Here is a 19,747-nt window from a genome sequence, read left to right as displayed (position 1 = left end):
TATGTTACAGATAAAGTCTCCGGAAGATAACATTGGATCGGCTTTTTTTTTTTTCTTTTTTACAGCGTACGTGAATTTGATTTAAGATCGATTTACACACGCTGGTCCCGTCATATCTGTATAGTGGCGATTAATCGCACAAAATCACGTCTGCACTGTCGCTGCACGCTCATGTGAATGTTAATATTGCACTAACCACTACGCATCTGCACTACCCTCGTACTAACAAGGAAAGTATCCCAGGTCGATCTCTCCGATTTGATTTCTTTCATAATATGTTATAGTAGACTAAAAACTAAGCGACACGTATTTTTTTACATCTGCCATTAAACACTTTAAGGGGGTGAAACCACCATCCAAAGGGCTGTGAGGGGTGGCTCACCCCTTAATTTCTTTTTTTCCTGTTAATTGAGAAAATTATATTTTTCATTCCTCGTTGTGAGAAAGCTTATCCAGGTGGATTGGCTAAAAAATATTACGTTCTTGTGGGTGAAATTGCCAAATCGCCTCTTGACATGCCTTACTTTGGATGGTGGTTTCACCCCCTTAAAGTGTTAAATGGCGGATAAAAAAAAATACGGGTCGCTTAGTTTTTAGTCTACTGTAACATATTATAAAAGAAATGAAATCGGAGAGATCGAGCTGGGATACCTTCCTTGTAGGTCACTCATTCCGGCCCAGACGAGCCGACAGGTCGGGCACCCCTGGTCTAGGTCAACGTTGACCAATAACGTGGCACTATCTCGAATCGTTGTAATCAACGGCAGCTAATTAGGGGCGTTCACCACCAAAGTGGGAACGATGACTTCCACCGCTAGATGGCATTAGCATCGAACTCGGTGGGAGGTAACCAAAACGTAGTTTCTCGCTCGGATGAGGGAGACGCGACGCATAATGGGCGGTATTTAGCAACGGGCGAAAAATGTGTGCGTATTTTGCACGTATAGGACTCACACAGCGGCTAGACGCCTCTGGACTAGGCGTCGAAACGTGGGTGACCCCCGGCCGCCCGCACACGCCAGTTGGACGCTCCGCCTAGAGTCGGCAACGGTTGCCAAGGAATGCCCAAATTCCTCGCGAGAAACTCGAAAATCCTGAAAAAGGTGCTCCACGGGGACAACGATTTTGAGCGTATTTCTCAACCGATCGAGCTCAACGAGTGCTCGTTTTAAAGATAAAATGTTGACGTGTGTTTATATGGGAGCGATTTTCGATCGAGCACCTCCTTCCTAGGTAAAAGGGCATTGAAATTATGTCGTTGCACTTTTTTATATGAAAATGACCACTTATCGAAAATCGCTCCCATATAAACACAGGTCAACATTTCATCTTCGATATGAGCACTCGTTGAGCTCGATCGATTTAGAAATACGTTCGGAATCGTTGTCCCCGCGAGGCCCTGCAAAATCGCTGGAGTGGTGAGCGCCCTTAAGGGCGGGACTCGTCCTCTCGGGGACGTCGCCATTTTTCATTCGACTTGCGAGTAATCGCTGTCGCGAGATCGCAGATACCATTCGATAGTTTAGTATTAGCGATCGACCAATCGCAGCCGCCTTTTGAAGCTTGTCAAGAGACCGTTGTACGGGCGATTCGTCGAGTTTCGTCCGTTCCCGAATTCCACGGAGTGTGTCCATTCCCCGCTGGATGTGTCGCGAGTTATGATTCTTGCATAGGTGTCCTCACAGTTTTCGTTATCCCACCGGTTACCATTGTTACGTCCGCCATGTGAAATTACGATATGCGCAGGCGATTGGTTACTTCCGATGTAATGCAGGACGCGTCATTGGGCATTCTAGTTGAATCCGACCAATCAGCGTGGACGAGAATTCAATATGGCTCCCGCGTCGGTACCGACTGTAAAATTCTCACCATCGAATCGCGAAACTACCGGTCGCTCGCGACCGCTCAGCTACGGCTAGAGAGCCGAAGATATTTGGAGGTTAAACGGGGACAGTCGATGCGAACGTTCGGTTATTGAATCGATCGACTTCTTCGACGCTAGGTTAGGACACGTCGAGCTCGACGATAATAGTATGGCTGTGTTACGTGTGTCTGCGCGTGGCGAGTGAATGGGGAAAATGGATTTGTTACTGTGACGCTTACTCCGCGCGCAACTTCAATATGGTTACCGCCGTGACGTCACGTAGGTGTACTTAGATTTGAAAATTGTCGGCACTTTTTAAACTTTTTAGGCGTACTTGAGAGACCGCAGGAGGTCTTTTCGAAAAACTCGTCCGGGAGAAAAAGAAAAATATCTTCGGAGCTAAAGGAAGTGAATTCTAGGATTGAAAGAGGTTAGAGACGCCCGGTAGTTATTGAAGTAGCGTGCAGTGATTCGATTGGAGCCGGAGACGCGTCACGTGGTACTCGCCGACGAATCCTGGGAGAGTAACGCTCGTAGAGGTACTACGATTGGTTGGTGCTGGTCACGTGACCGCTGTGGCTCTCTTTAGGGATTAGCCTAAGCTCCGGGTAAGGTTAAGTTTATATTTCCTCCAAGGAATTAGCAGAGGTGACCGGGGAGGTGTTTCGCGCCCCCGTTTGAAAGGGAGGCACGGACCACTGGCGCCCTCTACGCCCTTTACCTCTCTGTAAAAATTGGAACTAATTTCAAAGGAGTGAAATCTTCGTGATTCCAACCTACGTTGACCCTGATACTGAAAACGAAAAGGCGATAACTTCATCCTATCGGTGCTGTGCTGCTCTTGCAATCTGCAGTCGCGTTTTTCATTACCGATAGAGAACTATTCGCCCCTTTGAAAGCAGTTTCACGACCCTAGTGAGTGGCGCTTTACCTTCGACAATGGCGTGAAAGATCTCCCCGCTCGTCTCTGGAATTAGTTACGACCCCGCTCTATACCTATCCTTTTTTTTTTCCTGTCTCCTAATTTGTCCGTTTTCTAGGAATTAAATCGCCACCTAATCCATAAGTTTTCAATTTAGCCACTATGATGATCATTACTATACATTTTTACCGTTATCACTCTTGTATCGATGATTTAGTAAACTGTGATATTTGCGTGAGTGCTTACACACACACGCGCGCGCGCGCGCAACACACACACACACATTATACACGACACATACCACACATATATGTATGTATATATACACTCACCTGCCTCTGCCTTCTACCCGTTCTCCATTGGTCCGTAGTAGGTTCCAGAAGTCGCCGGAGTCGCCATGTTGGAATTCGTTTGGTAAAGGCGATTGGTCGTTTCCGATGTAGCGTAGAGTGCCATTGGTTGGCCCGACGGAAACAGCTAGTCGTCGACGTCCAACTTGATTCGAAATGGCGGATTTAGTAACTTTGGCTTGTAATTCGATGTATTCTTTTTGGGATCCTCTGATATACGCAGGAAAGCGTAATCTAAAGGATACACTGTCTGTTAATTGATACAATTTTCGTAAGTCTCAGGATGTCGAAAATAGATTCCGCATGGATACGTGAAGTAACGTCGAGCTTAATAAAGTTTTTTATATATACCGAGTACGCTTCGTCCAAATTTTAATGTATTTATAAAAGGAAGAAAGACAAAAAAAGCTACGGGCAAATGAAGAGATGTTGAACGTCTGTACAATGTTCAGAAATGGAAATTTTCGTGTCTTTGGAGGGTGTTTTGCATCGACGCGCATAAAAGATGTTTCGAAAGGAAAACGTACCTTCTGAGAAATCTGCTAATTGGAACATTTGAAGCCGAAGTATGTTCTTCTCCTTTAGGGATTCAGCTTTTAACGTGCATGTATATATGTATCTTTTTAATACGTATATCAGGGAATCGAAAAAGAAATGTCTTGCGCAATTTTCACCTCTTTTTTTTTTTTTTTTGTCGAGTACGCGATTCGTACGCGCGCATTGTATGCTCACGGCGTGAGCGCATGCGCAACCGTAAACATTTCGTGGCACGTCGTAATGGCGGCAAGTTTGAACTTTCCTTTCCTCGAAAGACGAGCCCCCTTATGAAATTCCCGACTCGGAGCCTTTTTCTACGAAGCGCCCCAATTTTAAAGCGAATCTGACGAAAAGTCGTTTCTTTTTCCTTCGTTTCAACAGCCAGGAATGCCAGTATTGGTACACGTTTAAAGATCATTTTCGAAGTCCGTTAATTCGATACGCGGAAAGATTCGCCGAGGGCTAATTAGAAGTGTAGTTCGCATTAATTGAAAATATTTTTAAAATGGAACAAAAATTATTTCCGGTATTTAAAGGTATTAGAAGGAATGACTTTAGGCTTAAAAATGTTCTAAAAAGAAACCCTTTTTGATGTTAATTCGTCCTCAGGAACGTGCGCTTTTTCAGTTCGAAAAGGTTCCGAAAGAGTAGATAGTTTGCACAAGAAAAAAAAAAAGTGTGTAATAGATTTCTACACGTAATTACGATTACGATTGAATAATTCGTACACCGTAGCGAGAAAAAGTTAGGTAGGAAATATACAAAATATAAAATATATAAATATATAAATATATATATAATTTTGTATAATTTATAATTACTGTATAATGATAAACAAAATGTTAACATTGTATGGCCTAAAACGGTGTATACCTTCATTTTAGCACCTTGTCCGAATTAAAGGAAGAAAAGGAAAATTGTACACGTGTTAGGAATTGTTTAGTGGCTCTTTAAAGATCCGTCGAAATTTTTATGAAGTTGTAAGAGAAAAAAGATTCTTCACTATTTACAGGTCAAGGTGAGTGAAACTGAACATTGTGAGATACTTGTTATATAAAACTTTATGTTATCTGGACATTTAAGCATTGGCATACTCACCTTGTCAGTACATCATAATTGATATAACGGAACGAAAGATAGAAGTAGGCATTCCCTTTACAGCAGTCTAGATTCTTTATTATATCATTATACAGACGATTGGCTCGAAGAATCCGAGATTGGGGAGGCATATTGTTAAGACCGTGTCTTGTCCTTTTAGACGCGTTATCGAGGAAACGTGAAATTTGGAGATTCTCGAGTGTTCCTTCATAACAGAAATGCCTCGTGATTAATTCCAACGTTCTTATTATGACAGAGAGTAAAACAAGGCGTCTCATTGAACCTACTTCGAGAAGTGTGGTCAAGTCTTACTCGGGGAGTCTACTCGAGATTTAACGACAGGATGCCTAGTAAACGGTAAGTCCTTTAAATCTAAAACATTTTCTTGCAGTTAACTCTTGATTTATCTCAGTACTTTGTCAGACAGTTACGTCGGCTTCTCAATAGAGTTGCCGGAAATTAGCGATGAATGCAAGTGGTCGATGCAAATTCTCTTAGGGCTTCTCCGGTCGACTGCCGTCGTTGCTCTCGATGTTTTTCTCATCATTGTCTGGAAAAATTTCATTTCATCCAGCAAACCCCATTTCGATCAAGGAAGTCCCACAGGACCGATCGAGTCGCAACATGAAAGCCATCCCTTTGCTTCGATCCCTTGGATGTTCTTCGCTTTCGATCGCAAAAAAATCTCGTTTACTCAAGGTTCCACTTAATTTTCAATTCCTTGTTATTTAAACATTTTCTGTAAATACAATTTGGACTTGTAAAGCATCTGCAAGAAATCCTCGAAAGGAAAACTCATCGCGTTAACTGAACGTTACCGATTATGCAGCTAAATAGCCAAGCGTTTCAGATCGTGGTACTCTTTCCTCGTTTGTTTTCACAAAAATTCCATTTCGCTGAGTTAATCGTCAGTTTGTATGATTTCCTGACACCGGCTAAAGCAGTCTATAGGTTAAACTACTTTCGAGGAGTTCTGCTTGGGAAACTTCGTTCTTTACTTCGGATCAAAGGAGGTGCGATGAAATTTTTCGAGGGATCTCTAGTGCTGTCAATTAAGAGTAAGCACGTCAAATGCTCCTATCGATCCGTTTGAAATTCTGGAAGACTCGACGGTTTTCCGTGCGTTTTAAGGTTTTGCTCTATTTATCGTTACTTTTGTCTCTTTTTCGGAAGGAAATAAACGAACGAGGCGAAGCGATTTCAAGGGATGGTTAAGTGTCGCCACAGGCTGCTTCCTGATGAATCGATTATGTCATGACATTCTTTGGAACTTCCAGAATCGGTCTCTTACTGGTCAAGTTCTCTGGCTTGGTTTTCTTGCCGTTAACGATCGCCTTCACGTCCTCCAGGTCCAGAGTCTCGTACTTCAGCAGAGCATCCGCCATTTGTTTATGCTCCTTTGCGTGATTTTTCAAGATCGTTTTCGCACGATCGTACGACTCCTTAAAGTTAAAGTAGATTCATTTTTAAATGAGGTTTTTCAATGTCTCTTGACTTTTCACCGGTGTGCATTTCTGATCGACTTACCTGCAGAAGACGTTTCACTTCGCTGTCAATGAGTTCACTCATGCCAGGACTGACGTCGCTACCATTATTAACAGAATAAGAGCTGTTCGGATCCTTGTGAGCCCTGAAACCAACTTTTTCCGACATTCCGTACTTCTTTACCATTCCTTCTGCTATTTCGGTGGCTCTCTGCGAAACAGAAATTCAATTCATTTAATTGGACGCATTTTGTCTTCTCGAAATGATTTTTTAAAAAACACATCCACTAATAGAAGTTTAATGAAACGTTGGTTTACTTCAAAAGCATACCTCAAAGTCGTTGTAAGCACCAGTGGTGACTTTATCGGGACCAAATATTAGTTCCTCAGCTGCTCGTCCACCCATTGCCGTATCCATCATTGCCAACAATTGCGATTTTGTCGTATGATAGACATCCTTTTCAGGCAGGAATGACGTCTACAATAAAAGTAAAACTCAAACAATAAAATAATGAAATGCTTTCATGATACTCTCAATAATATTGGGTAGATTAATCTTACACGTCCAAGAGAGTGGCCTCGTGGTACGATGGTCACTTTATGTATCGGCGTTGAATCCTTGGTGAAGTAAGCTACGAGGGCATGGCCGCTTTCGTGATAAGCTGTAATTCGATTGACCTCTTCGTCCTGCATCCTCTTTTTACCTTCAGGTCCCAAGAGAACCTTGTCCCTGGCTCTTTCCAAAAATTCCATCGTAACTGATTCCGCACCATCCAAAGCAGCCTTCACCGCAGCTTGATTGATCTAATAAAATACGCTCCATTAATAGATGTACTTTAAACATTGATGTTATCTCTACTTTCGGATTCATAGTCCAAAAGTTCCAGTAGAAGCTACCAAGTGTGTACCATATTCTCAAGATCTGCGCCAGTGAATCCGGTGGTGCACCTGGCAAGGTAATCTACATCTACATTATGTGTCAGGACTCGACTCAAGTACAGGTCAAGAATCTCCTTGCGACCATTGTAGTCTGGTGGATTAACAACGATCTCAACATCGAAGCGACCAGGCCTCATGAGAGCTCTGTCTAAATCTTCCCTTCTGTTGGTAGCTCCCAAAACTATTACGCCTTCATTCTGGTGAAATCTAAAATGTAGAAAGTCAAGGCAAGATTGTCACCAAAAGAAAAAAGAAATTAATACATGTATAATAAACGTAGTCAGGGTTAAAACAAATTCGTTTACGATTGTACCGCGAATATATTATGAAAATGTTGTTTCAGCTTACCCATCCATTTCAGAAAGTAATTGATTGATTGTCTGGTTTGCGTATGGATGGAGAACCGAAGTAGTCCTCTTTGCACCAACTGAATCTATCTCATCGATAAACACTACGCATGGTGCACGTTCCTTAGCAGTCTCTGAAATGATTATTCAGTTTAAGTGAAACCTTGAATAATGAAATTTGTGTCCGATTAATAACAAAGATTATGACTTACTAAAAAGATCTCTAACTCTTCTGGCCCCTTGACCAACTAAAATTTCATCAAACTCAGGACCCGCCGCATGGAAAAATGGCACTCCGGCTTCTCCTGCAACAGCGCGTGCTAGCAGAGTCTTTCCAGTTCCTGGTGGACCAACAAGCAATACTCCTTTCGGTAACTTCCCACCGAGTGCTGAAAACTTGTCGGGATTCTTCAAGAATTCTACAACATCGCGTAACTCTTGCTTGGCCTCGTCAACCTGGATAATTAGTGGAAACGAGTTCAATTATTCGATAGATCGTAATGCCCTTTACATCATAATAATCTTATTTTCATATTCACTCCTATACATTTGTTTTTACAAAAGTAATTGGAAATTACTTACGCCTTTAACATCGTTGAAAGTCACATGAATATCTTCAGGATCTACTTCATTATGATTGCCTATTGAGATCCGGAAAAAACTGCCTGCAGTACCTGCTAGAAATAAATCATTGCATGATGCTTTATACTTTAGTCGTCTTCTTTCTAACTTAGTTTTTAAACATATACCAATTTATTATTTGAGATTAAATAGAGCATCTCTGTTCTAAAAATTTCATAAAAATACACTAAATTGAAGGTGTTGTGGTATGAGAATGACAATGTACCCCTACGCGGTACTGCATTAAGTAAGAGGATATTTATACACTTTCAAGTATGTTTATAAATATGTACTGCATATGTTTATAAAGATATTTTTGAGACCAAGATATAGGTTCACGGTGACCAAGAGGTGGGTAAAAATGAGCTGATTTGAAAATTGAGAAACTGCTTCACTTACCCGTCATAATAAGTACTATGGAACACACAAGACCTATCATTATTCCGTAGTTGATTCCTTTAAGGGCTCTAATGAAAATATTCTTGGATTTTCCTCCATATCCAGCCAAATATCCTTCTGCAAAAGCCACTTTAACTCTTTGTTGTTCTTCTGCAGGTAGTTCGGCATCGTTCAGCATATTTCGGACCTTTTCTAATTCAGGATAATCCTTTGCTTTGTCCTACAAGGATAAAAATGAAGAATAATGGAAGTTTTTATCGTTTTCAAAAATATTTTAAAATGCATCTGGACCAGATATCATTAATAATGAACATATAAATATTTTATTAGTAGATACCTGAGATGGGACTCCAATCCATTTTCGAAATTTTGTCCCAAATGGAGGATTCCTTTCTACTTCAGAGATTAAAGTGCGTTTTGTTTTGAAGTGGCGCACTTGGAAGTCATGTCCAAAGGATGTTGCAAAGCAGACTCTATGAAATAGTCTATGTTGATGTTGTTTCAAAGAGATGTATATCGCAGGTAAGATTATTGGTTCGGAAAGATGAGAGCACGGGAAGTGTCGTTTGTTTTCGGCAAAGCTAGAGTGTGAGACATAAGATGTTCTTTGCCGGAGATTACTGTCAGCAACCTTTAACGAGTTGCCCTTAGAAACCTGTTCTAAGATCTCCCATATGTCACCCCTCTTAAGCCGAAGAGGTGCAGCCAAATGCTGTAGGGTTAAGTTTTCCATCGACATTTCGGTACAGTTTTTGGCTGTCTGTGAATAGAATAAGATAAAAAAATTAAGAAACCGTGAGAAAAATAGATTTTCATTTTTTTTCTAATTCATATACCTCTTGGAAACTATCTGCGCAGACAACATCTTTAGTTTTTTTATCGGACTCATTGCGTCTTTTTAATCTTGCGCCAAATGGCGATGGTCTAGGTGTAACGGTTGACGTAAGCTGTGTCAAGTGATACAACACCTGGAAGTAATAACACGGATCTTTTACAATCTTAGGTAAAGGATCTACAGCACTTTAGGTGCTACAAGGGATTTATCCACTAGAATTTTTAATTAATCAACAGTACAGACACGAAAGAAAGAAGCCTGGGTATCGAATGTAACCCAATTGTATGAACTATTGCGAATATATGGACGAGCTCTTCATTGAGTATATCAATTCGAATCAACAGTTTGTAGATAGGAAAAAATATTAAAAGCAATCGATCAAAGTCAAGATAATAAAGGCAACATAGAGTGAAAGATCGATGCCACGAGTTGCCTTTTGCTGAAACTTCTTGATCCGACTTGACAGTATATGAAAACAAAAGAAGACATTGAATGGTTAAAAATAGTTAAGAATAGTTAGGAAGACACACGAGGCTGACGATATGTTGCGAAAACGTGTTGGCTTCGGTCTATTGACGCACCTGATTCTGCGATTGCAGGGAAATCATTTGTGGAAGTTGTCGAGTCCGATTTGCACGCAGATAGGTTGACTCTTGGTGGAGACAATAATGCCGAAAAGGTGGACGGCACCTTCGCGGTCGCGGTCGCTGGGCGGTCAAACCAGATAGGATTTCATGACATTGAGGTTCCTGAACGCGCTGAGGTTGTCTACATCACGTAGACATCTCGCAGAGGCAATTCGCAATGCACCGCGCTGGTTACATTGAAAATCGCTCGTATCGAATGTGTTCCAAAATCACCCTGGCCACCTCGAAAGAAACGGCTCTAACGGAAAGGTTAAATCCCATTGGAGGAGACTTCAGAACCGGGTGAGCCCTGATTGGCTCCGAAAAGTAGTGAATATAATTATAGAAATAGCCTACGGTGGCGCTGCTAAAAGAGAATATATCAATTAAATTGTAGACTGTTTATCTTTTTCTCTATCAGAGATGAGTTGGGAGATTGCTTACGGGCAGGATCGTGCGATTGTGGCGGGCCCGGGACGAAGTCCGGCCATCGACACCAGAGGCGTCGCGCGCATCGAGCGCGATGCGTTCAGGACGGGGCAAACTGCGTTACCCCGCGCACATTACTTTACTTCGAACCAAAAGACGACTACGACTTAAAATGTTTGAGAAACGATTGAAAATCAAGAAGAAGGCTTTGTGATCAATTCTAGAGCGCACGTGGAAATCCGCTCCTTTTTCTGTGATAATAAAGCAATAACTATAAATAAAGTGGTAAAATATATTTGACAATCCCCACACGATCGCATCCTGTGCTGCCCTCTGGTTTCGTACGTCCTGCCCGTGAGCAATCTCCTAACTCATCTCTGCTTTTTATCTTTTTCTCTATTGCCGCTCACGTGATAAGCACGTTTTATTGTACGTTTCGGGTCGTTTCTAGAAGCCGCAGACGACGCTCATTTGTGGTTGAAAACTGATTCTTTTTGACATGTGATTAATTTAAATAAAAGTATAATTTAACGGTAATATCTCTGTGACGATAATTAATTCGTCTTTAAGAGAATGTAAGTAACAGAATGAAGTACGGTGAGATCAAATCACCAATTAGATTACGGATAATCGAAGAATGTATTGTAACCTCAACACCGGTATTCACGCGGTCTTGGAGTGGTTTATAAAGTAGTCAGGTTACTGTTATTTTAACGATGAATGTTATCATTTTCTTGTTGCGTTATATTGCTGAGGGAAAATAGATATCATTGTGTGATTTGGACAGAGAACTAGTTAATACAGATATTTATGTGTTATATTGTGTGTTCATTATTGCATCATTTATATATACTGGGAGCACAAGTTAGCTTTAAATTGGAGGTATTTCACATTGCAGGAGAACAAAAGCTTTACATATTGCATATACTTAAGTTCAATTCGTTGAATCGAAGTGCTGTTACGGTAGACTCTCGATTCTCCGAATTAAAATTGCAATTCATTGAACTATGCAATTTCTAGTTGATAGTTTCTTTTTAAAAGAAAGAGGGAAAATATATTGATTTCTGGCTTTTAGAATCAGAGTGCCGTAATATCACGTCGATTCATTTCAGATATTGACTTACGATTCAGCAAGTGGCAGTAATTACGCGAAAGATGCTACACCGCATAAGCCCCATTAAGGGGTCTCTCTCAAGAGACTCATGGTCCATTCTACGGGGATCGTCAAGAATCATTACAACTTTTCCTTCATTGAAGAAAAGGGTCCCTGAAATTTCACCGAAAGAGCATCAGCATGGGAAATTCTTAAAAAGTGAAGTGATGCATGGTTTTGTAGTGACTAGAGTGGACACCGTTAAAGAGATGTTCCTGACAGCGGTTCAACTAGTACACGTTGCTACAGGTGCACCATATTTGCACCTTCATCGTGACGATGGCAATAATGTGTTCTCAATTGGGTTTCGCACGACTCCAATGGATTCGACTGGTTTGCCACATATTTTAGAACACACAACTTTATGTGGTAGTCAGCGGTTTCCTTGTCGAGATCCTTTCTTTAAAATGTTGCATCGTTCTCTGGCAACATTCATGAATGCAATGACTGGGCCAGATTACACTATCTACCCATTCTCCACACAGAATTTAAAAGACTTCCGAAACCTTCAGTCGGTCTATCTGGATTCAGTCTTCAAGCCTAATTTGAGAGAGCTGGACTTTCGTCAAGAGGGATGGCGTCTTGAACACAGTGACGTTTCCGACAAGTCTTCTCCAATAATCTTCAAGGGCGTTGTCTTTAATGAAATGAAGGGCGTCTTCAATGAAAACCAGTCTATATTTGCCCAACGTTTACTGAACTCTATTTTACCAAGCCATACTTATGGAGTCATCTCCGGTGGTGATCCTTTAGAGATCCCTAAGTTGACTCACACTGACTTAGTGAACTTCCATTCAAAATATTACCACCCTTCTAATTCCAGATTCTACTCCTATGGGAATTTCCCATTGGAAGATCACTTGGAATTCCTTGATAAGGAATATCTGTCCACGGCAGGTAGAATAAACCCCTCAATGTCGAAAGTACCATCTGAGGAACGGTGGAAACAACCTAGACGAGAACACATTTCCTGCAAAAATGATCCGATGATAGCAGATCCTAGTCGGCAGAGTACAATTGGAATTGCCAATCTGTGTAATGACATCACGAATGTTCAGATTACCTTCGAACTGTATATAATTTCCCAGTTACTATTGAAGGGGCCGAATTCAGCATTTTATAAGAGTCTTGTGGAATCCAATCTGGGGACTGGATTTGGACCAGTAACAGGGTTCGATGCCCAAACTCGAGATACAATGTTTGTTGTCAGTCTTCAAGGAGTTCGTAGCGATGATTTTGATAAGATCCTCAATGTCTATGAGAATACTTTACAAAAGGTTATTGTTGAAGGGTTTGCGCAGGACCACCTAGAAGCTGTGCTTCACAATATTGAGCTTCAGGTAAAGCACCAGTCGTCGAACTTCGGATTACATTTGTTATTCAATCTGACTCCTTTGTGGAACCACGAAGGTAGTGTAGTTCAGTCGATGAGGATCAGTGAAGCTGTTCAAAATCTCCGGTGGAAGCTAAGAGCTGATCCTAACTACCTGCAAAGCCTCACCGAAAAATATCTATTGAAGAATCCTCATCGCCTCACACTAACGATGTCTGCAGACGAGACTTATGAGACTAATGTAGCTGCTGCAGAAGAGGCTTTATTAAAACAGAAACTGACTTCCCTTTCTGAGACAGAACTGGATTCTGTTTTTGAACAGGGTCAGATTCTACTGGCAGAGCAGCAAAAGAAGGAGGATGTTGGAGTACTTCCAACACTAAAAATCGAGGACTTGAAGAAAGACATCGAGAGGTTCCACTTAGACAATATCGACATCTCCGGAGTTCCTCTACAGTACACCATTCAACCAACTAATGGCATCTGTTATTATAGAGCGATTTTGAACACTAAAAATCTCTCGGAAGAAGAGAAGGATCTTCTTCCTCTCTTCAATGCAGTAGTTGTGAAGATGGGAACGAAAAATTTCGACTATAGGACTTTTGATAGGATGGTCGAGCTGAAGACTGGAGGGCTTTATCTGTCTAGCCATCTTGCTGAAAACAAGAGCAACATCAATAGCTTCGAGGAAGGGATTTTCCTGCATTCCTTCTGTTTGGAACGAAACATGGAGGGCATGTGGGATCTTTGGAAGGAATTATTGAATCATCCTAACCTTACCGATATCCAACGATTTGAAACCTTGGTAAAGATCACTGCTGCAAACCTGGCGAATGGGATCGCTGACTCTGGACATAGTTATGCGATAAGCAGTGCAGCTTCCTTGATCTCTCCCATTGCGAAGCTTCGAGAAAACCAGTCAGGGCTTCGTTTCGTTGGCAGAATGAAGAAACTAGCAGCAAGCAAAGACCTTGACACGGTCTTGAAAATGCTACAGGGGATCTCGGAGACTGTTTTCCAGAAGGATCACATGAGATCTATGATCAATATTTCGAACAGAGACAGAAAAAGGACAGTGGAAAGTCTTCAGAGCTTCTATAAGAATTTACAGGGAGAGTCAAAGGAGCCCTTCGTTCTCACCGAACAGAACTTTGAGCCAACGGAAACCAGTGTGCACCATGTTCTGCCTTTTACCGTGAATTATACTTCAAAGGCAATCTCCACCGTTCCTTATAAAGATCCTGATTATGCCGCACTGAATGTGCTATCTAAATTACTGACATCGGCTTACCTTCACCCAGAAGTTAGAGAGAAAGGTGGAGCTTACTCTGGCGGAGCAAAATTGTCTTTAGATGGCATATTTTCATTTTATTCCTATCGCGACCCTAATTTTAGTCGCACTCTGGATATCTTTGATGGTGCCTATGACTTTCTTCAGAAGAAGACCTTTAGCGAAAGGGACATCGACGAGGCAAAGCTGTCTTTATTCCAGCGTCTCGATGCTCCTACACCACCTGGCAATCGAGGGCTGGCTAACTTTGCATATAATCTCACGTATGACGAGATACAAGAACAAAGGCTTAGGGCGAAAAATGTCACCGAACAGGATATCATGCACGTTGCTGAGAAATATTTGAAGCCTGGTGCGGAAGGTGTGAAAGTGGGTCGTTCTTTAATCGGTCCTGATAACACCGATGTGACAAATAGGACTTCAGAAAATTGGATCGTCTTTGATCAAGAGGAAGAGACTCAAGCGCAAGCTGTTGAGTGATGTGAACCTGTACCTAGAAACAGTCCTTAATTTTAGTGCAAGTTTGAAAACGTTATGAAATTAACTTTGTGCGTAAAGTTTGTTTAAATCGAGATTGTTTTCACTGAAGTATGTACATTTTATAAAAAAGTAATCATAGTTGCCTCAGCATAAGACGTCTTCGATGCAAAGTATTCTAAGCGTTTGCAGTTTAGCTGCGAATGCAGGAGAAATAGAGGTATCATGTAAATGATGTAAAAGACATTAAGCGTTATTGTAAGCGTATTCTTTTAAACAAATTTAATCATTTCCATTTCGCAATCGCTGAGAAGAGAGCAGCTCAGTGCTCGTATACCAAATTTGACGACGAGAATGAATAAAAATTGTAATTAATTCTAAGAGAAACGGCACCATTTCTTCGGACAAATTTCCTATATAATTTATAAACATTGGATGAAAAGTCCCCCAGGAAATTGTTTTTCTGAAATTCAGATGACTCGCCGAAGGGAAACCGCCGAGCGTAAGTACTTTCTCGGCTCGTTGAAGCTTTTTTCGGAAAGTCGGTGGCTCTACGAGGATCCAGTTACCAAATTACTTCTTCGCGGTCATCTGGACAACTTTCCGGAAGGATGGCTGGAAGCCCTGAAAGACTTAGATTGCCGTGAGCTAAACGAATTTGTCGTCAAAAAGACGACGAAGGTCGGTACCACGGATTCTGTCGAGTTCAACATTTATCGTGAAAACCTATCGATTCATTTTTCTTCTTGCAGGAATTCTGGCCGAAATCGCTAAATGACTTTGTTGAAGCCTGCAGTGACGTCGACAAGTTGAACTACAAAAAGTCAAGTCTAGAATTAAATATCGAATTGTCAAAGCAATGCTTCAGGGGTTTGAGTCCGAAGAAATGGCACGAAATTTGTCACTTGACGCAATTGGTACACGAACAATGCTCCTTACAGGGCATCGATGTGATCGTCGATCTTGGAGCAGGATTGGTAAACAATTGTGACGATGATTTCTCTTTTCGTGATTAAAAGAAGAACTGGTACACGGGAATTATTTTTATGTTCTAGATAAGGTAATAAATACGGACATTGCGAACAATACCTGGGCATAAGGACAGGGCAATGTGCACAATGTCCGATTTATCACGTTGTCCATACCATACATATTAAAAAAAAAAAAAAATACCTGTCTCGAGAAAACAAACATTCTTAACAAGTTAAGGGGATGTTAAAGTGGCGTCTAAAGAGTTCGCGAAACTTTTCTCCGAACTGAGTGTGCTGAATCGTTTCAAACTATAACATGAATGTGGAGACCATAAAGCAGGTCCTGATACTGATGAAATATCATTTTTCATAACAAATCTTTTCGACACCCATGAATAAATTTCATTAGTTTCAAGACCTTCCTTATACCCTCCGTATTTATATTGTAAAGTTAGGATCGATTCGGTACACCATATTTGGAGAAAAGTTTCACGAACAAGAACTCTTTGACGCCACTTTCACATCACCTTAAATTAGATAAATAATCGACTCTCGTTTGCACTTTAGGGGTACATCTGCCAATTACTACACGAATTATACGGTTACCGGGTCCTGGGCTTAGAAGCAAGCCCAAGGAACACCGAAAGTGCAAAGGGCAGGCAAGAGAAATACCACCCTTTATCGAGAAATGCTGTGAAATTTGTTTGCTGCAAGGTAAACGAGAACTCCATCGAGATAATAGAATCTTTACTGCGGGAGCATTTTGAAGAATGTCAGAATGTCGGTTTAATCGGTCTTCACGCCTGCGGAGATCTTAGCGTCGACGCCTTAAAAGCGTTCTCCAAAATGGCGGCGGCGCGCCTCTTAGTTCTAATGTCTTGTTGCTACCATAAAATGGCCCCCGCGGAAACGGGGGAATTCTTTTGCCACTTCCCGCTCTCCGTGGAGCTTCGAGAGGCTTTAGAGGAATTCGGGAAAAGTGGTGGGATGTTTTTGGAGAGGCCATTTTTGAGATTAGCTTGTCAGGAATCGGCTGAGAGGTGGAACGACGCTTCCGAAGAATTGCACCGTAAACATGGCTTTCACGTTCTTGCCAGAGCCGTCCTCGAATTGTATGCCCATAAAGGTGAGTCGAAAGTATATCTAAGCTCCACGACTGTATATTTCAGGAAAGGAAATTCCCTTTCTCTTAATCAATCTACTGCGCAATCAATTTCAATCGTTTTTTATCAATCCAAGTGAGGGGTCTTTTCTTCCAGAAGGATTTCGGTTGGAGAAACGAGTTCAAAAGGGGACGAGGAAAAGTCAGTGCGCGGACTTCGAAACATATCTTCTGGATTCCTTAAAACGATACAGATTTAAGCAATTTACTGGGGATATCGAACAGGTAGCGGAAGGTACGGTTTTTGTTGCCACGAAAAAAAAAAAAAGAAGCGCTTTACGAGGAAACATCTCGCCGTTTTCATACGCACACATCCGCAAACTTTTAGGAGCTGCATTTAAGGAAAGAGTAAAAGTGGACGGGAAATCCCTATGGGACAAGAATTCGGAGAAAATCGAAGCTGCCGAAGCGTACACGGCCCTACAGATGCACCTGCAGAGCCCAGCGGAATCGTTAATTTTAATGGACCGAATCTGTTGGTTAAACGAGCAAGGTTTCCAAGCGGAATTAATTCCAGTAACTGACAGAAAATTGTCCCCTCGATCGCACGCGATCGTTTCGAGGAAACGGTGATATCAGGGAGAATAAAGGGAACGAAGATAAATGACAAAGAAAAGTGTTTACTAAACAGAATAAACGGTATATAATGCAACAGCCCTTCCTACAGTTGTTATTCCGCGAAGGGAAGAACCGGCGTTGAAAACCGCGAAGAGGAAGTGTGCAGGGCCCGTGGAGGGTGACGTCCGTGTTCTGCGCTACTTTTCACTGTGTTTTTATTTCGGAATTCGCATCCATTGAAATATAATACTTTTGCAATGACAATAACTTCACAATTCGAACGAGTTCGAAACGGAAAGATTTTACGAAGATCGGCAATGAAAGTCGTTTCGGCTCGGTGAGAACGTACGTAGCTTACAGGAACATGATTTCTCGCTCGATATTAATAATTACGTTTATGTATATATGTATATTTGTATTTATATTTATATATATATATATTTATATTTATATATATATATATGTATAAGGGGGCGTTGGAAACCCGTGTGTGGAGTTTCGGCCCTCTTGTCGAGCCGACCACCCTCGGACAAGGCAAATCTCACGGCGATAATCGAACGATCGTACCCTAGAAACAAATGTGTCGGCCCTGTGCCGAGGAATCAAGTCTTTGTCTCGGTTGTACCTGTCGATAAACTACCCTGCAAAGAATTACCAATCGAGTCGATTTAACCCGGAACCGGCGACAATTCGCTTCCTCGCTTCGGCCATTTGGCTCCCCTTCCTTCAAAGCGCCCCTTTTTACTCGTTAAGTACTAACCAGATCGGCTAAAATATTAACCCTATTAACAACTCAACGTCCAACTAATATCTGTCAACAGAAATGATCAACGACTCGTTAATAAGCTTCCTCCGGCTCCGATCGATGGAGCACGTGTTCGCGGATCATTTTCCTCATCTTTTATTTAATAAACCATAAGTGATCTAATCAGTCGCAAACCCTTCTTTAAGGCGTATTTATAGTCTAACTAACATTTAACGGAATATAACACTTAAGCGATTTAAGAGTAGACTAGCATTGACGCATCGCGTTCCCTTCGTTAAGTACAAGTGTTTTAGTCTCTTAATTACACGGCGACTCGTCAAGAACCGTGGATGTCGAAAAAATGACAAAATGCTTCCTGTCTCTCGCCGGAAGGAACACTTGTCACCTCTAATTATCGATATCAAAAACCATCAACCGGGGCGCTTGTAACGTTCCTAACTCTCCTTATAATGTCCGCGAGTTCTAACAACCCTCGAGGGCCTAACAGTGGAATATCGAGGGGAAGAAAAAAAAGAAACAACAAAGAGTCCGGAAGCGAAACTCGCCACGGGACGAAATTCCCTCCGCCTATTTCGGTAGACATTCGTATTTCTTTGCAGGAAAATATTACTCGCAGTTGCAGCGGTATCAGCGCCATTATGAAAACAAGAAGCGGAAGAAGAAGAATAAGAAGGAACGAGAGATACGTGACTACGTTGATGATAACGAAAGTGGCGACGACGATAACGGCGATCGACACGAGGACAAATAACAACGGAAAAGGAACGAAAGGAAAGATATCTCGATTAAAGTCGGATGCGAATATCGCACGAACGCGCTAGACGTAGAGAATGAGTGAACTCGAAAAGTAGGATTAGGATTAGTCAAAAATAGGGGTTTAGGATTCCCCGAGAAAGTGGAGGAGCTGTTGCATATATTTTTTTTGGGGTTTTTATCTCGCCTTTTTTTATAATCTTTTTTTTTTAAGGAAACGACTGCTCGAACCGTACCGTTGCGGCCTCTTAGATACTTCGCTTTTTTGGTTTAAACCTTAAGGAATTAGTTTTATATATTGAGAGAGAGTACGTTTTTTTGCCATTTTCATTATTTCGATCAAAAAGCCGTTGGAGTTATTCGAAAAGCCTCAAATACGTTCATTTTGTAATAATAGTTGTGTGGGAGTAGGTTTTAATAGGTTCCGCTTTGTTCTCCTCGCGATCTTGTCCTCGTAGCTGTTAATACATTTTGATAATTAACGCGTATTAGTCGCGTGTCGCGTGAGTGTGTTAACGTTGTGTTATGTTGTGTAGATGAGTGTGTGACGTCGACCTTCTTTCTGCTTTTCTCCCCTTGTTTTGTCGAGGTCGTTTTTGGCGTTTACAACGCATTTTATGCTTTTTCTAACGTGTATGGTGCACTTCGAGAAAAAAATAGTGCAGTCCTTGAGCTCTATAAAGGCTTCGGAGAGTCCAGTATCTCCGCTTTGTTCGTTATCTTTTCCTCTTTCCTCCTTAACGATCCTCCATTTCGTCCTCGTCATAGAAATGGTCTTCTGACCTCTTACGGATTCCTTTAAGGTGGTCCATACGTCCTTAATTAACCTAGG

General features: G+C 41.5%; 3 protein-coding genes across 5 annotated transcripts; 2 read left to right on the top strand and 1 right to left on the bottom strand.

The window, feature by feature from the left end:
* Positions 1 to 4,716: 4,716 nt before the first annotated feature.
* Positions 4,717 to 10,193, bottom strand: LOC105696270 (ATP-dependent zinc metalloprotease YME1 homolog). Of its 3 annotated transcripts, none has more exons than XR_001103702.2 (13): positions 9,978 to 10,192; positions 9,398 to 9,529; positions 8,899 to 9,321; positions 8,562 to 8,781; positions 8,124 to 8,218; positions 7,754 to 7,997; positions 7,543 to 7,675; positions 7,164 to 7,401; positions 6,817 to 7,059; positions 6,587 to 6,733; positions 6,299 to 6,466; positions 5,590 to 6,213; positions 4,717 to 5,510 (listed from the first exon to the last, which is right to left on the bottom strand). XR_001103702.2 is itself a non-coding variant. In XM_012418624.2 (13 exons), the coding sequence occupies exons 1-13, from the start codon at positions 10,002 to 10,004 to the stop codon at positions 5,266 to 5,268; spliced, it is 2,277 nt and encodes a 758-aa protein (XP_012274047.1). In that variant the 5' UTR covers positions 10,005 to 10,193; the 3' UTR covers positions 4,717 to 5,265. The 3 variants fall into 3 exon arrangements, 2 of the variants coding, with proteins under 2 accessions (XP_012274047.1, XP_023288984.1); XM_012418624.2 differs by having other exon boundaries at positions 4,717 to 5,321; positions 6,063 to 6,213; positions 9,978 to 10,193; XM_023433216.1 differs by having other exon boundaries at positions 4,717 to 5,321; positions 6,063 to 6,213; positions 8,124 to 8,215.
* Positions 10,194 to 10,842: 649 nt separating this feature from the next.
* LOC105696269 (presequence protease, mitochondrial) lies at positions 10,843 to 15,118 on the top strand. The gene is made up of 2 exons (XM_012418623.2): positions 10,843 to 11,026; positions 11,564 to 15,118. Exon 2 carries the CDS (start codon positions 11,607 to 11,609, stop codon positions 14,706 to 14,708), a length of 3,102 nt encoding a protein of 1,033 aa, XP_012274046.1. The 5' UTR covers positions 10,843 to 11,026; positions 11,564 to 11,606; the 3' UTR covers positions 14,709 to 15,118.
* Positions 15,119 to 15,179: 61 nt separating this feature from the next.
* Positions 15,180 to 18,913, top strand: LOC105696190 (methyltransferase-like protein 25). Its single transcript, XM_012418435.1, has 6 exons — positions 15,180 to 15,386; positions 15,458 to 15,682; positions 16,244 to 16,802; positions 16,936 to 17,073; positions 17,167 to 17,331; positions 18,762 to 18,913. The coding sequence occupies exons 1-6, from the start codon at positions 15,180 to 15,182 to the stop codon at positions 18,911 to 18,913; spliced, it is 1,446 nt and encodes a 481-aa protein (XP_012273858.1).
* Positions 18,914 to 19,747: the final 834 nt, after the last annotated feature.

Source organism: Orussus abietinus, unplaced genomic scaffold, assembly GCF_000612105.2.
Source record: "Orussus abietinus isolate OABI.00-Male unplaced genomic scaffold, Oabi_2.0 scaffold37, whole genome shotgun sequence".
Taxonomy (NCBI): Eukaryota; Metazoa; Arthropoda; class Insecta; order Hymenoptera; family Orussidae; genus Orussus; species Orussus abietinus.
Note: the sequence above shows the minus strand (reverse complement) of the source record. Positions and strands in the feature narration are given on the sequence as shown.

Bases quoted from the DNA above. Each gene is read 5' to 3' on its own strand.
- LOC105696270 (XM_012418624.2), bottom strand. From the start codon at position 10,004: ATGATTTCCCTGCAATCGCAGAATCAG. The intron at 6,214-6,298 runs GTAAGTCGATCA...TTTAACTTTAAG, and splicing joins AAGTGAAACGTCTTCTGCAG to GAGTCGTACGATCGTGCGAA. The intron at 5,322-6,062 runs GTAAGAGACCGA...AAATTTTTCCAG, and splicing joins CAAGCCAGAGAACTTGACCA to ACAATGATGAGAAAAACATC.
- LOC105696269 (XM_012418623.2), top strand. From the start codon at position 11,607: ATGCTACACCGCATAAGCCCCATTAAGGGGTCTCTCTCAAGAGACTCA.
- LOC105696190 (XM_012418435.1), top strand. From the start codon at position 15,180: ATGACTCGCCGAAGGGAAACCGCCGAGCGTAAGTACTTTCTCGGCTCG. The intron at 15,683-16,243 runs GTAAACAATTGT...TTTGCACTTTAG, and splicing joins TCGATCTTGGAGCAGGATTG to GGGTACATCTGCCAATTACT. The intron at 17,074-17,166 runs GTACGGTTTTTG...GCAAACTTTTAG, and splicing joins TATCGAACAGGTAGCGGAAG to GAGCTGCATTTAAGGAAAGA.